General features: G+C 45.2%; 2 protein-coding genes across 2 annotated transcripts; one reads left to right on the top strand and one right to left on the bottom strand.

The window, feature by feature from the left end:
• Positions 1-642: 642 nt before the first annotated feature.
• On the top strand, positions 643-9,383 carry LOC106574665 (protein FAM171B). The gene is made up of 8 exons (XM_014150661.3): positions 643-1,099; positions 2,345-2,578; positions 3,752-3,844; positions 3,995-4,153; positions 4,607-4,777; positions 5,231-5,347; positions 5,522-5,645; positions 5,890-9,383. The coding sequence occupies exons 1-8, from the start codon at positions 889-891 to the stop codon at positions 7,226-7,228; spliced, it is 2,448 nt and encodes an 815-aa protein (XP_014006136.1). The 5' UTR covers positions 643-888; the 3' UTR covers positions 7,229-9,383.
• Positions 9,384-9,389: 6 nt separating this feature from the next.
• p2ry8 (P2Y purinoceptor 8) lies at positions 9,390-14,723 on the bottom strand. The gene is given in 3 exon segments (NM_001140728.1): positions 9,390-10,420; positions 10,729-11,069; positions 14,618-14,723. Coding segments are annotated over 2 exon segments (1,071 nt in total). The 5' UTR covers positions 10,978-11,069; positions 14,618-14,723; the 3' UTR covers positions 9,390-9,598.
• Between the last annotated feature and the right edge of the window lie 530 nt (positions 14,724-15,253).

Here is a 15,253-nt window from a genome sequence, read left to right as displayed (position 1 = left end):
ACGGATATGAACACATTTTTTTCTTAGACTCAGTTCTGAGAAAAGGCATCAGAAAATGAAGGACCTAGACTATTTTTATTTAACCTTCATTTAACTAAGCAAGTCAGTTAAGAACAAACGCTTATTTACAATGATGGCCTACACAGGCCAAACCCGGACAACACTAGGCCAATTGTGCGCAGCTCTATGGGACTCCCAATCACGGCCGGTAGTGATACAGCCTGGAATTGAACCAGGGTGTTTGTAGTGACGCCTCAAGCATTGAGATCCAATACTGCCTTAGACCGCTGCGTCACTCGGGAGCCCCCACTCCATTGTTTAGGGATATGTTTTTCCTCGTAAAATAACTTTGTATACAATGTAGGTTAGGATATATCTTCAAATAATATTGTTTTAAAGTAATGTTGCAGTCATGGAAAGTCATTCCATGAGCAATAGAGACATTACATATAAATATTCTGCTATTTGCATGTGAAAATTTCATGGGATGTATTTGCTCTATTTAAATTGTTCCGCTCGTTGGGCACAATTTGATTGTGCACATCTGACAGAGTGTGGCTTTAATTGGCATCAATTTATAACATGTGTAGGCTACCTTCTTTTTGTTTATGTACAAAAAGACATTTCCGACAGAGGGCATTGTAGAGTTTTATCTATGATGTAACAGCACCATCTCCCGTCTCTGTTGTTGTACGCCCCGAAAACACAGCATCAGCACCAGCGCGCCAACACCACCAGCCTGCCTGCTTTCTGTGCATACTTAGGTTACCTGCCTCCGTTCCACCATGAGGTTTCCATGACAAAGAAAGCGGCGAGACTAGGCCTCCATTCCTTCTTCTCTGTCTCATTTCGCGCAGTTATGTCTTTGGTTCGCGGCTCCCTCTCGCCATGCCTGCGGACCGCCTGTACCTGCTTTTCTCGCTGGTTGTGATCTCCTGCGGGGATGGTGTCGTGAGGGCGGCGCCGGAGGGTGGTGTCCTCGGCGGCCAACCCACGCTGCTGGCCGCCGAGGACAATGCAATCGCCACTCTCCCAGACGGATCCATCACCGGCCAGACGGTCCTTTATCAGGTTCAGACTCGGTCTGCCCTAACACCAGGTACAGGACATGTTTGCGGTATATTTGGGTTGGGCTGCGGGTTTGAGGGCCTGTCCAGCATGTTAAAATGGTGGGGAGAAAATGTTCAGTGTGGAGAGAATAAAACATTGGGCATGATAACGGAACTGATAATAATTTCTCATTGATAATATCATATAGGACGATATAGGATGATGATATTAACCTATATGATATATTGTGTGTTTATCTCACTCAACATAGGCTACAACAATAATACATACAAATGCCTCGCAGAAATACAATGATGTTTTAAAACAATGTACACAATGATTGAACCGTTATCAGTAAACCTGTGCACACTGGTTTTACCAACGTTGTCTTCACGTATTGTAGAGCATCCTACACATTCAATATAAATCTTACTAAGATTTATGACTTTCACTGCAATCTAATAGCCTGTCCCCTCGACAGATTACCCTGGCAGCTAATCGGATTTAGTGTTATGATTTCATTTGAAGGTTTTCGAGATTAGGGGATTATCACTATGGCCAGTGTGAAACTGTGCTTGTAATGATCAGGGTTTTAATCCTTTAGTACAGCACGCTCACACCATATCTGTTTCACCATTGCCTTGCTTCAGAAGTCCTTTATTTAATTGACTAAGCCTCATCAAATTAGTTCGAGTTATTATCATGATGATTAGATTAGTAAAACAGATTGTAGTCTATAAATAGGCTACATTTGCTCATTGTTGCTGTTGTGAAGCAGTTTTGTCGGGGCAGCCTTGTATGCTAAATAGGGCCTGGCCTATAGCATGTCTGACACTGCACAAGGTCTCTCACAGATGCTACAGCACTTTGATCTATTTTTCATTACCTCTCACAGATTCAGCTCTCATCACATTTTCATGTGCAGTTAAAGGTTCCTGAGATAATTCATAGAGCTGCCACTGAATCTGAGGAGGGACTGTTTAAATGGGATCCCTGCATTCACAAAGCCACACACCGGCATACACCTTCAGATAAACCTTCGAAAACACCTTTAAATGCACCTCCTTGGTCTTTTAGTGTAGTCTTGTCTCTTTGTATGTGGCTTTGTAAATGAGTTGTTCCACCACACAGGTTGTGTTCTGCACTGGTACATTCTATGATCATACATTAGTGTTCTGCAATTCTAGTGTAGAAAATCAGCCATACAAACAAAGGTTTAATATTACTTTGTCATTGCAATACACAAACAGCCTCACTTCCTGCGTCTCACTTCCTGTCTCCTGTGTCTCCCCAGAGCCGCCCTTTGCCCTGAGGGTCCTGGTGAAGGATCAGGTGACCCGGCGGCGCCTGGGCGGGGCCCAGGTGGAGGTGTTTGTCAACCACACCCTGAGGAGCCAGGCCCTGACTGGGGAGAGGGGAGAGGTGCTGCTCAGGGTCCCCTACAGCCTGGGCCTCAGCCTCACCATTGTAGCTAGCATGGAGGGATACGTCCTCACCCCGCTGCCCTGGAGGACCACCAAGAGACCCAGTGAGTAGCACTGTGACAGTCTGGCCCCACCTGGAGGAGTCCCTGAGAAGCACCCAACCAGCTGACCTATGGGTGTCGGGTGTGGCTAAATTCTAGAGTTTAAACTGGGATAGTTCACCCAAGCTACTAAATTATATAGCTGTTTGTTTCCTTTCCTTTAAAGCATTGATTTGACACAATGAGCAAAATAAGGTGTTCACCTACTGTGTCACATAGCACATTAGCATCAGTGTTTTGTTTTTGTTTTTGCGTTGGAGCAAAGCACAATTTAATGCTGTACACTACTTTAATTGTATTGATGTCTTACTCTCAGAAGCAGGATGCACTCACTATCTATAGCACGTGAAGCCGGCGAGTCTGAGGCAAGCGTTTTGGGCTGAAATGTAACACCATAATGCCATGTCATATCTAGTGTCAGCTAATTGCAGCTGTATTGAATAAGATGTTAAGGGGACTCTGACCACCATTTTGACATGCTGTATTTAGTAAGAGGAGACTGCTGCTCTTAGGGGGGCTCTCTCTCTCTCTCTCTCTCTCTCTCTCTCTCTCTGTCTCTGTCTCTCTCTCTCTCTCTCTCTCTCTCTCTCTCTCTCTCTGTCTCTGTCTCTCTCTCTCTCTCTCTCTGTCTCTCTCTCTCTCTCTCTGTCTCTGTCTCTCTCTCTCTCTCTCTCTCTCTCTCTCTCTCTCTCTCTCTCTCTCTCTGTCTCTGTCTCTGTCTGTCTGTCTGTCTGTCTGTCTGTCTGTCTGTCTGTCTGTCTGTCTGTCTCTGTCTCTCTCTCTCTGTCTCTCTCTCTCTGTCTCTCTCTCTCTCTCTCTGTCTCTCTCTCTCTGTCTCTGTCTCTGTCTCTGTCTCTCTTGAATAAGGCAGAGCAAAGGAGAGAAAGAAAGAGAGAGACCAGATAAATATAAACAGAGGTGGGGCAAGGAAAGAACTGATAGAGAGGTGACTGGTGGTACAAGCTATGCTCTGCATCATCTAAAGCCACCTCCCTTCTCTCTCTAATCTTACACGCAGGACCATAAAAAGCCCTTTTCAATGACGCCATCTACTGGTGGCTTTATAGAAGTACAGGATCATGACACAACAAAGGGACCCTTTTGAAGGGTGCATCTCAATAGTGTTGTGATTTCCTGATTGGAATGTCACCTGACCTGACCTCATGTGTGTTACAGTATTCTCCTCAGTGACCTTATCGCTGCTCCCTCAAAACCAAGGCAACATCTGGCTGTTTGACGACTCCGTGCTCATCACTGGGAAGTTACCTGGTATGTGCACGCATCTGGAAACTGTCACTTGAACGTAACCCTAAATGTGATGCAACATCTTACTCTTTAAACAATTTTAGTCTACTGTGGCAGAAGTGCTTTGGTAGAGGGAATTAACTCCATCTTGTCCTTTTGTTCTTATTTTCACAGATATCTCCTACCAGCCCAGCGTTCAGTTCCCCAAGAGTCACCTGATGCTCTCAGACGGCAGAAACACCTCCACAGTGATGGCCTACCTGACCGTGCCACAGCGCCACCTAGGCAAGGACTGTGTCAACTGCACCCCAGGCATCATTCACAACAAGTCAGGTGGGCTCAGCAAATCAAATACATGGTGTACAGTGCACCAACTAATGGAAATGAGAGGTGGTATTGATACATGAAAGTAAGCATTGAACACTTCCAAGATTGAGGAATACTTCAAGATTCTGAGCTGAAGTAGCCCTCGGAAAACTATTCATTTGCTGAAAACTATTCCTCTTTAACGTTGTAGTGTTTGTAGAGCCTGCGTATTTTTAAACGTTGGACATGTTGTAATTCTCTCCCGTGTGTTTGTACGTCACAGGAGGTTGGTGGCAATTTAATTGGGGAGGACGGGCTCGTGGTAATGGCTGGAGCGGAATTAGTGGAATGGTATCAAATACATCAAACACTTGGTTTCCATGGTTTCCATGTGTTTGATGTCATTCCATTTGCTCCCTTCCAGCCATTATTATGAGCCGTCCTCCCCTCAGCAGCCCCCACTGTTGTATGTGTGTTCAGTGTTCAGGAGTGTTGAGTTGCGGGCGATGGCAGCGGTCAGCACTCTGCTGTACTCTGGTGGTCAGGAGGTCCAGGTGAAAGGCCCCATCCAGATCTCCCTGCCCCTGGCACACACCACCAACCTGAGGCCCTCGGACACCCTCCCTGCCTGGGACTTCAACACCAAGACAGGTGGGGAATATAGCTATTAGAGAAGTTTGTGGTCATACGCACATCCTTAAAAACATACAGTAGGTGCTGGGTTAATAAAGAATACTTGTAAAGAACAGGAAAGCCAGCACACTGTTTATGCTCCCAATTCACCTCTTTATTGACAATGTTTTGATCCAAACTGGATCTTCGTCTGGTCAAAACGAAGATGAAGATCCGGTTTGGATCGAAACATTGTCAATAAATAGGTGAGAATTGGGAGCATAAACAGTGTTCTGGCCTTCCTGTTCTTTATGAATAAAGCTATTAGCGCAACAGGACTAGGACTGGAACTCAACCTACCTTAGCAACTTGTTCAAAGGCTTTGTTTACAAAATACTTCCTGTGTTCACTTACTTTGTGGAACTGGAAGTATCTGCCTGTGTCTTCCAAGTTTAACTTCATACATTTTCCTCACAATGTTTCGTCCTCCAGGTGCTTGGGAGAACCAGGGTCTGGGGATAGTGAAGATGGTTGGAGATCATCTGGTCTGGACCTACATTGCTTCTCACCTGGGTTACTGGATCGCTGCACCCCTACCCTCCTCCAACGGTATAACGATTGTAACGGTCCAAAATGAAGTTTTCATTAATTAATGTTACAAATGAACTAAATGATGGAGTCTCACTCTCAGTATTGTCTTCAAACATGTCTTACTATCCTGGAGAACATATTGACCACGATCAACATAATATAATCAACTCATCTCTGTCTGTACCTGTCTAGGTTATATGGGCCATGCCAGCTCAATGGAATTCCTCTCCTACCACACCTACCTGCTCATAGGAATACTGGGTGGGACTCTGGTTATAGTCTTGGGGTTTCTGGCTGTGCTGCTGTGTCAATGTGGGTAAGAGACCAACCTAATTAACTAACGTTACTGATCGTGTGTCAACTGCAGCTGGAAATATCACAGGTGTGGGGCGAAGGGGGTTGTACAAAATATTTACAGTAAGTTATACAATTTAAAACATTTGAATGGCCAGGATTGTTCTACTAATTGTTGACACAAATGCTGATTATATGAAGTTAAACGTGTATTGACTACCATCTCTGCTTCTCAATCAACCCGCTGTGTTGACTGTTATCTGCAGAGGTTCAGGTTCCTCTCGTGGGCCGAGGAGGAGAGCACGGTTCTCTAAGCTGTCCGTTCTGAAGAAGGACCAGACCACCTCCACCCACATGGAGGAGGGCCATGCCATGATGTCCTTCCACCCCGGAGACAGAGCCCACGGCCTGGCCTCGCGCAGCGTCCAGTGTGACCCCTCCACCCCCAGGCACAACAAAGCCAACTACAACATCTATGTGGAAGACCCTGGGCGTGGGTCCACCACCCTCCTGTATGAAAATGTGGGGAGTGGGGCCAAGGGACCCCAGGCATCACACCACTACGTCAACAGTGAGGAGGTGGCCAGGCTGAGGGAGAGGTCCAGAGAGGAGCAGAATAGAGCCCACCTGGGTGGAGGTGCTCAGCTGCTCCACCTTTACAACCAGCCTGTGGCCATCCTCCAGGCCCCGGAGCGCTTCAGCAGCCAGGGTGGGGAACAGCAAGGATCAGGCTGCAAGTCGGCCACCTTCCCCCGCAACGGAGGAGCCTATGACACCCACTCCCACTCTGAGCAGGGCGATCAGGACAGCTACACCCAGACCCTCCCTAAGAACCCCCACCATGCCCAGGGAGCCAACCCCCAGCAGGGCAGCCAGGACCAGCCCCAGGCCCTGGAGACCACTCCCCAAGGCCCAGCCTCTAATCCTGGGGCGTGGGGCCGTTACAGCAGCCTGCCGGAGTCCTCCGTTTCCGTCCCCGGTACTCTGAACGAGGCGGCTGGAATGAGGGCATTCAGCAGTGGGATGGGGGGCCCCAGTGAACATCAGGGGATATCAGAGCGTACACTCCTGGAGCTGACCCGAGGCAAGGCCTCGTCGCCTCACCCCAGGGCCTGGTTCGTCTCCCTGGATGGGAAACCAGCCGCCTCGGTCCGCCACTCCATCATAGAGCTCCAGGGACGCCACCCACGGCCCCCCAGCAGCAACGACACCAGCCTGGACTCTGGCGTGGACATGAATGAGCCCCAGCAGAGTGTGAGGGAGGCGGAGCGAGAGAGGCCTTCCATCCGGGGCTCTTTCCCCCACCACAGCAGAGGGCGCTACAGTGAGGAGCAGGACCTGAGCAGCAGTGAGAGCGGCACCACCGCCACCTGCACCCCTGAAGACCCCTATCTGAGGAACATTCTGGACGGGAGCAGCGGGGCCATTCCCAATATCCCGGAGGAGCGGGACGGGATGGACACGTCCAGTGCACAGGAGGACAGTGAGTCGAGGGGGACACCGCCCCCACGCAGGCTGAGGAAGGTGAGGGAGAAGGGGAGGGCCGAGAAGAGAAGCGCCAGGCACCATGTCAGAGAAGAGAGGCCTCTGGTCAAACGGAGCTAAGGCACTGCTCACTAGAGATGGACTGGGAAAGAACTTAGTACATTACCAGTCAATTCTGGAAGTGTATTGACATTATTGGCATTCAGTAGTTAATGGGCTTTTTTCATGTCCAGTTGCATGGTCAGTGCTTCTTCCTTAATTGGCTGCGATGGTTACAGGAACGTTGAATCTGTCAAGAAGGGATTGAGTTTATTGTTTTCCTATAGGGGTTGTACATTGACGGACGGCTGAGACAATGTACGGCGATGTTAAAGCGTTTTCTGTGGTTTGATGGATGTGTATGCTCCAGTCCTTCTAAAAGGAATAGTTAGATTGATGCTAGTGCGACACAGCAGTAGTATGGCTTCAGATCGTCTCATTCCTGGCATCTGCATCAAAGAAGATGTGTTCTTTACGCTGCCTGCGATGAGGAATTAGCGATACTGTATAGAGAGATAATGAAGGGTAATTAGAGAGGATAGAGGGCTGTATTGGGCTGAGCCGATGAGATCTGGCAGCAGAGACGGACAGTGATACAGTCCTCCTGTACAGAACACTGACACTTACCCACCGTGATTGCCTGCCTTTAAAGGAAATCAATATTAACACCATTGCCTGCTCTGCTCACAGTGTTTAAGACTGGCTGTACCCAGCCATCTGTCTATCACTCTGTTTATAAACTAGACACTGATTCACAGCTGTCACTTTTAGAGGTCATCTTTACACCTCTATTAAGGGGAAAATACCATATTTCTTTGAGAATGCATGAAAGGTAAAAAGTAAAATGTGTATGAAAAGAGGAAAGTATGTGTATTTGACTTGTAGTGTGAAGACAATGGAAAAGATGTCTCTTCTTAGGGACATTAAGTCTGAGGGATACTAATCCAGTCATGTATTACTTTAACGTATTCTTCTTCAAATAGTTACTGTTGATGTTCAATGATTCCTGTTCCACGAGCAGATCTTATACAACACATCGCTGTTCTTACATACAGATGGAGTATGGGGAGGTGGTCAGTTTAAGCTTTCATTGTTCAGTCTAAAAAGCACAGAACACTTTCATTTGCCTGTTTGTGATGCATTGGAGCACAATTGGGAACGATACACATAATATCATTTGATGGGTTAGAACCCACTGCAATGAGAACGTAATAAGCGTAACATAAAACACTCAAATAAATGAAAGCACTATGTTTTTTTTTTTGTTGTTGTAAAAAGTGAGGTGGTATTTCAAATGAACACAAACTATATTACTGTGATGGACTGATACATTTGGAGAAACACACAATCTCCTCCTGAAAATGATCTGACAAGCGATATCAGTCGTCCTGCTGCTAAATTTGAAACATCATTCATATTTTGCCCATATTTAGTCTTCCTCATGGTGTGACATCACACAAGCCAGTCCTTCAGTGTGTATGAAGATAAATACTGTACATGAATAGCTTGATTTGGTATGTACATACTCAAGCATATGATCTAGTATGTGTGATAGTGTATTTTTATGTATGTATGCATACATCGTCCTATCCTTTCTCAGCAACTGCGAAGAAAAATGTTCTGAGAGAATGCTTCTCAGAGTGAAGAAGAAAGATACGCTTTTTTGAGCCATCATCACTATTCATAAACCCAAGCTTTAGTGTATGTGCTTCACTTCGGAGGTTTGTTACATTATTGTATGTTCGCTTTGGTGCGATGAATAGGTTCAAATGTGATCTGGAGTGTAAAAAGCTTGACGACGTAGCAACTTGTACCTTCTAAATGTAGCAGCGCAAGTTATACACCTGACGAATGCAGTGATGATTTATGAAGCTTAAAATGATTGAATGCTGAACATTTTGTTGTTGTCGCCACTGATGAAGGTTATGAAAAACAAGCTGTTTCAACCGTTGGAGAGTTGTATAAAGTATAGTATGTAATAATATTACTCAGAGACAAAACAGACCCCACTGGCCCATTCTTTTCAAAGTGGCCTTCACTGAATGTATTTCCTTGTATTTATTTCATTGTAATGTAGTGTATTTCTACTGTCCGTATTCATTTAACATTAACTGGCATTCAGGCTTTTGAAACGGGCATTTCTTGTGTTGATTACGTCAATATGTTACAGTAGTGTGATTAGTCTGCCTTTTTGTGCACTTATCAATGCCTAAGTAATAAACTCACTTGATACCAAGATGATGCATGTCTAAGATTTATTCAATAATAAATGTCAACGGAATGAAGCCAGAATAACTATAAAAATTAGCATTGACAACAATTGCATAAACAGCTTTATAATGAAGACCGCACAGGGTCTGTCCATAAAATAACAAAATAGATTTTTTTGTATTTACAGTTTGGGTCATTTGCTATGGCATCTGCATACTTTGTCCATTCCAGCATGACTATCTAGTGATCAACTACGGCCTCGTAGTGGCCCTTAGATTCCCTAGGCTCCCCAGTCATGGACACCAGCTCAGAGGTCCCAAGCTCCTCCCCCTCTCCCAGTGGGACACACCGCCCCAGCAGCCTCCTCAGAGCCAGCCGGAACTCCCTCGACGCAAAGTAGTACACAAACGGGTCAAAGCAGCAGTTGAGGCTGTTGATGCTCAGCGCTAGTTTATAGTATCTGTACAGGCTCTTGCCCTGGGCGTGGAAGACTACGTGCAGGCCATGAAGGGTGATGGTTGGTAGGTAACACACCACAAAGCACAGGGTTGCCAAGGTGACTGTGGTCTGAGCCCGTCGCCTTGACAACACTTCCCTCTTACCGTCACTGCCTTCAGCTGCCGTCGGCAACGACCTGTGCAGGCCTCTCGCCACGGCAACGTAACAGCTGACCAGGACGGCTAACGGCAACATGTAGAACATCAGCAGAACCACTAGGAAGTAGAGATAGGCTACTGATTGGTGAAGGAACAGTTTACGCGGAAGCACGTCGAAGCAGGTCGTGATGTTTAGCTCGATGACCCGGAGGGTGAGGTCACTGCGGAGCAAGGGCGTCTCAGTAATCAGAACAAATGCCCAGATGAGGACGCAGGCGATGGCGGCTCTCCGGGCGGTGCGCCAGTGTTTGGTGCGTAGCGGGCGTACAACACCGCAGTAGCGCTCGAGCGCGATGGCACAGGTGGTGAGGACGGAGCAATGCATGTTGCAGTTGAGGGCTGTGGTGGTGAGGCCACAGAGGGCAGCGCCCCATGGCCAGTCATTACCCCACAGGTGGTACAACACCTGAGAGAGAGAGAGAGAGAGAGAGAGAGAGAGAGAGAGAGAGAGAGAGAGAGAAAGAGAGAGAGAGAGAGAGAGAAAGAGAGGGAGAGAGAGAGAGAAAGAGAGGGAGAGAGAGAAAGAGAGGGAGAGAGATGGGCTTAGTGGTCATCAAATATTAGCAATGTCCAACTAGAAGGGAAAAGTTTATGGAGAAACGTAGTGACGTGACAGCAATAACAGTGCAGATTAGCTGTAACCGGTGTCAAAGACAACCTTGTATATGGCATTTATGACTGTGCTGTGTGTTACCTGTAGTGGCAGTGACTCACCTGTAGGGGCAGGAAGGCGCTGTAGAGCAGGTCTGCCAGTGACAGGTTGATGGCAAACACAGACGTGGGAGTGTGGCGTTTGTAATGGACGTTCAGCAGCGCTACCAGAGACAGCAGGTTGCAGGGGGTACTGCACACAAACACAGACAGGTAAATAATAGGCACAGCCACGGTCATCACAGGACTGACCAGCATCTCCAGGGTGGCGTTGTTGACCTCTCTGGCCACCGCTTCTGAGGAGGTGTTCATTGTGACTGACCACAACAGTAACTTGACCACAGCAACAGGGGGAGTTGACCAGGGTCACTGGTCCTGTCACTTCGGTTGGGGTACAAGCATTACTGGGAATGATAAGGGAAGAAAAGAGAGTGTTATACATTTCATTTGAATACACCAAAACCACACTCTGTTAGAGAAAGTGAAAGATATTGGTTCGGTAACGAGATAGTAGTGTTGTTGAATGCAGAAACAGTGTGATGCTAATTCATCCATGTGAAAGACGAACAATGTCTTCTCCTCACACTATACTAACGTTAATGTAGTTTCACTATTCACAATGTGACTAAAACTGGAGAAAGCCCCTGATGTTCCTCTTAAGGGGTGAAGTTATTGTAATGCTCACATGGGAATTTCCATCATGCCTATTTCACATCTGTGTATGTGGAAATACAAATTTGAACAGGAAATGTACTGTCATAAACAGCTTGAGGTGAAGTTAGTACTTCCTTACTACTTTTTACTATTGACATATTATTTGTATTTTGCATTCATGCCTTCTACATGCTATTGACCTATTGCTCATTACAGGGTTTCCAAAACTCGTTCCAGGGGGCAGTGTAGTTTTCGCAATACACAGCTGATTCAAATAATCAAAGCTTGATGATTAATTGGTTATTTGAATCAGCTGTGTAGTGCTAGGCAAAAAAATCATTGTCCACCCAGGGGGCCAGGAACAAGTTTGGGAATCCCTGATCTAGTACAGGGGCTCTCCAACCCTGTTCTTGGAGAACAACCCTTGAAAGGTTTTCACTCCAACCCCATTTGTAACTAAACTGATTTAGTTTATCAACTAGGTAATTGTTATAATCAGGTGCGCTAGGTTAGGGTTGGAGTAAAAACCTACAAGACGGTAGTTCTTCAGGAACAGGGTTGGAGTAAAAACCTACAAGACGGTAGTTCTTCAGGAACAGGGTTGGAGTAAAAACCTACAAGACGGTAGCTCTTCAGGAACAGGGTTGGAGTGAAAACCTACAAGACGGTAGCTCTTCAGGAACAGGGTTGGAGTAAAAACCTACAAGACGGTAGCTCTTCAGGAACAGGGTTGGAGTAAAAACCTACAAGACGGTAGCTCTTCAGGAACAGGGTTGGAGTGAAAACCTACAAGACGGTAGCTCTTCAGGAACAGGGTTGGAGTGAAAACCTACAAGACGGTAGCTCTTCAGGAACAGGGTTGGAGTGAAAACCTACAAGACGGTAGCTCTTCAGGAACATTGTTGGAGTGAAAACCTACAAGACGGTAGCTCTCCAGGAACAGGGTTGGAGTGAAAACCTACAGGAGAGTAGCTCTCCAGTAACAGGGTTGGACTAAAAACCTACAGGACGGTAGCTCTAAAGAAACCTGGTGGGAGAGAAAACCAACAGGACGGTAGCACACTCTTGGCATTCTCTCAACCAGCTTCACAAAGTAGTCACCTGGAATGCATTTCAATTAACAGGTGTGCCTTGTTAAATGTTAATTTGTGAAATTTATTTCCTTCTTAATGCATTTGAGCCAATCAGTTGTGGTAGAGGTGGTATACAGAAGATAGTCCTATTTGGTAAAAGACCAAGTCCATATTATGGCAAGAACAGCTCAAATAAGCAAAGAGAAACGACAGTCCATCATTACTTTAAGACATGAAGGTCAGCCAATGCGGAACATTTCAAGAACTTTGAAAGTTTCTTAAACTGCAGTCGCAAAAACCATCAAGCGCTATGATGAAACAGGCTCTCATGAGGACCGCCACAGGAAAGGAAGACCCAGAGGATAAGTTTATTGGAGTTAACTGCACCTCAGATTGCAGCCCAAATAAATGCTTCAGAGTTCAAGTATCTAAATCAAATTAAATCAACGTTTTTTTTGTTGTTGTCATTTGCACAGGGTGCAGTGTTTCGCTACACCTGCAATAACATCTGCTAAACACGTGTATGCGTGTTTAGAGAGAGAATGCCAACAGTGTGCAAAGCTGTCATCAAGGCAAAGGGTGGCTACTTTGAACAGTCTAAAATATAAAATACATCTTTATTTGTTTAACACTTTTTTTGGTTACTAAATTATTCCATATGTGCTATTTCATAGTTTTGATGTCTTCATTATTATTCTACAATGTAGAAAATAGAAGGAAAAAAAATACAATTTAAATAAAACTTGAGTAGGTGTGTCCAAACTTTTGACTGGTACTGTAGCATTTTACTCTTTAGCACTTTTTTTACTATTGAGGAAGCTTTCTGATAAGAATTTGCACCACTTACGCTGCACCCTGTGCATATGTCAACAACAAAAAAACGATTTAATTTGATTTAGATAGCTTGAAGTAGGTGTAGAGCTGTGAAGCAGCATTGTGAAGCTTATGAATTGTTATTAAAAAATCTCCCAGGCTATGCATGCGGTCATTGAGATGAAACCTCACTCTGATTTTCCACTCTGATTTCAATAGCTAGGTTTCCATCCAATTGGCAACATATTTTCATACTAATATTCTCAAACCCGCATAAAGAAAAGACGCTCATTTTCCCACCAGTGGAGTTTCCACAAAAGGGACTTCAAGGCGGATATAAATCAGTGCGTGATGACGTAGATGATCTAGCATTTGTAATAGATCTTAAAGCAGCATGATACACTGTGTCAAGAGTTTTTAATGTACTTGCTGAGGCCTGCATATAGACAATATCACCATAATCCAGCACCGATGTTTTAAAAAAAAGTGCATTGAACATGATCCTTTCTGCCGTTTGACAAATAAAAATAATCTAGATTTTTTTGGTCCATAATAATCTCACCATGTAGGCTATACGTGCTCTCTGGACAACAGGCTATACATGCTCTCTGGACAACAGGCTATACATGCTCTCTGGACAACAGGCTATACATGCTCTCTGGACAACAGGCTATACATGCTCTCTGGACAACAGGCTATACATGCTCTCTGGACAACAGGCTATACATGCTCTCTGGACAACAGGCTATACATGCTCTCTGGACAACAGGCTATACATGCTCTCTGGACAACAGGCTATACATGCTCTCTGGACAACAGGCTATACATGCTCTCTGGACAACAGGATATACATGCTCTCTGGACAACAGGCTATACATGCTCTCTAGACAACAGGCTATACATGCTCTCTAGACAACAGGCTATACATGCTCTCTGGACAACAGGCTATACATGCACATGCTCTCTGGACAACAGCGCTATCTGCGCACAGCTTGCAGTTGGATAGAGCGCATGTGCCTATACCAGAGCGAGCACACTCGCTATATAAGGCAAACGATTGTGTGAGAAACCCACCAGTAGAGTTAAAAATGTGATGGAAACCCATTTAACTTGTATTTTTTATTCGGTACGTGGGAATTTAACCAAAAATTGGATTTTTATGTGCACCACGTCATGACGCAAAGCCTTTTATCTGCAACAAGTCAATATGGTTTTTATGCGCAGTTTCGAATATTCACATGAAAATCTGTCGCCAATCGGATGGAAAACTAGCTAGTATCAGTGATTTAACAACCATAGAAATAAAACTGTGACCAATAATTAAAAATAACACTTACAGCTAACATCTCCATGGAAGAACATTGATTTGTAAAATCTAAACTGATTAATGAAATGTATTGCTGGTGACTTACCTTTATGCACATGTGATGCGCACTGTCATTGCTGCTACATTCAAGTGTGTAATCAGCAATACCACACAGGAAATGTGGTAGAAATGATTTGTTCTGTGTCTTGCCCAATGCTGTTAGTTCGCTATCCCTCACAACTAAGGAACTGAACATGTGCCTGTAGTGTACCAGGGAGCATGCTGTTGACACGTGTGGTGAAAAAGCACTATCTTTGTCACTGCAAAGATTAATACTGTAGCTGAACACAACAGTTGGTGGAGACAGAAACTGTATCAGAAACTGTACTGTACCTTTACTTCCTGTTCTTAAATGAATAGACATTTTACTACTATGCAAAAGTAGTTTCCTCTCATATCACCAATCTAGTACTGTTCAATACAAAATATATAGTGAACAAAAATATATTTGCAACACGCAACAATTTCAAAGATTTTACTGAGTTACAGTTCATATAAGAAAATCAGTCAATTGAAATAAATTCATTAGGCCCTAATCTATGGATTTCACATGACTGGGCAAGGGCACAGCCATGGGTGGTCCTGGGAGGGCATAGGCCCACCCACTTGGCAGCCAGGCCAACCCACTGGGGAGCCAAGCTCAAGCCAATCAGAATGAGTTTTTCCCCACAAAAGGGCTTTA

This window comes from Salmo salar, chromosome 16, assembly GCF_965601325.2.
Source record: "Salmo salar chromosome 16, fSalSal1, whole genome shotgun sequence".
NCBI classification, from domain to species: Eukaryota; Metazoa; Chordata; class Actinopteri; order Salmoniformes; family Salmonidae; genus Salmo; species Salmo salar.
Note: the sequence above shows the minus strand (reverse complement) of the source record. Positions and strands in the feature narration are given on the sequence as shown.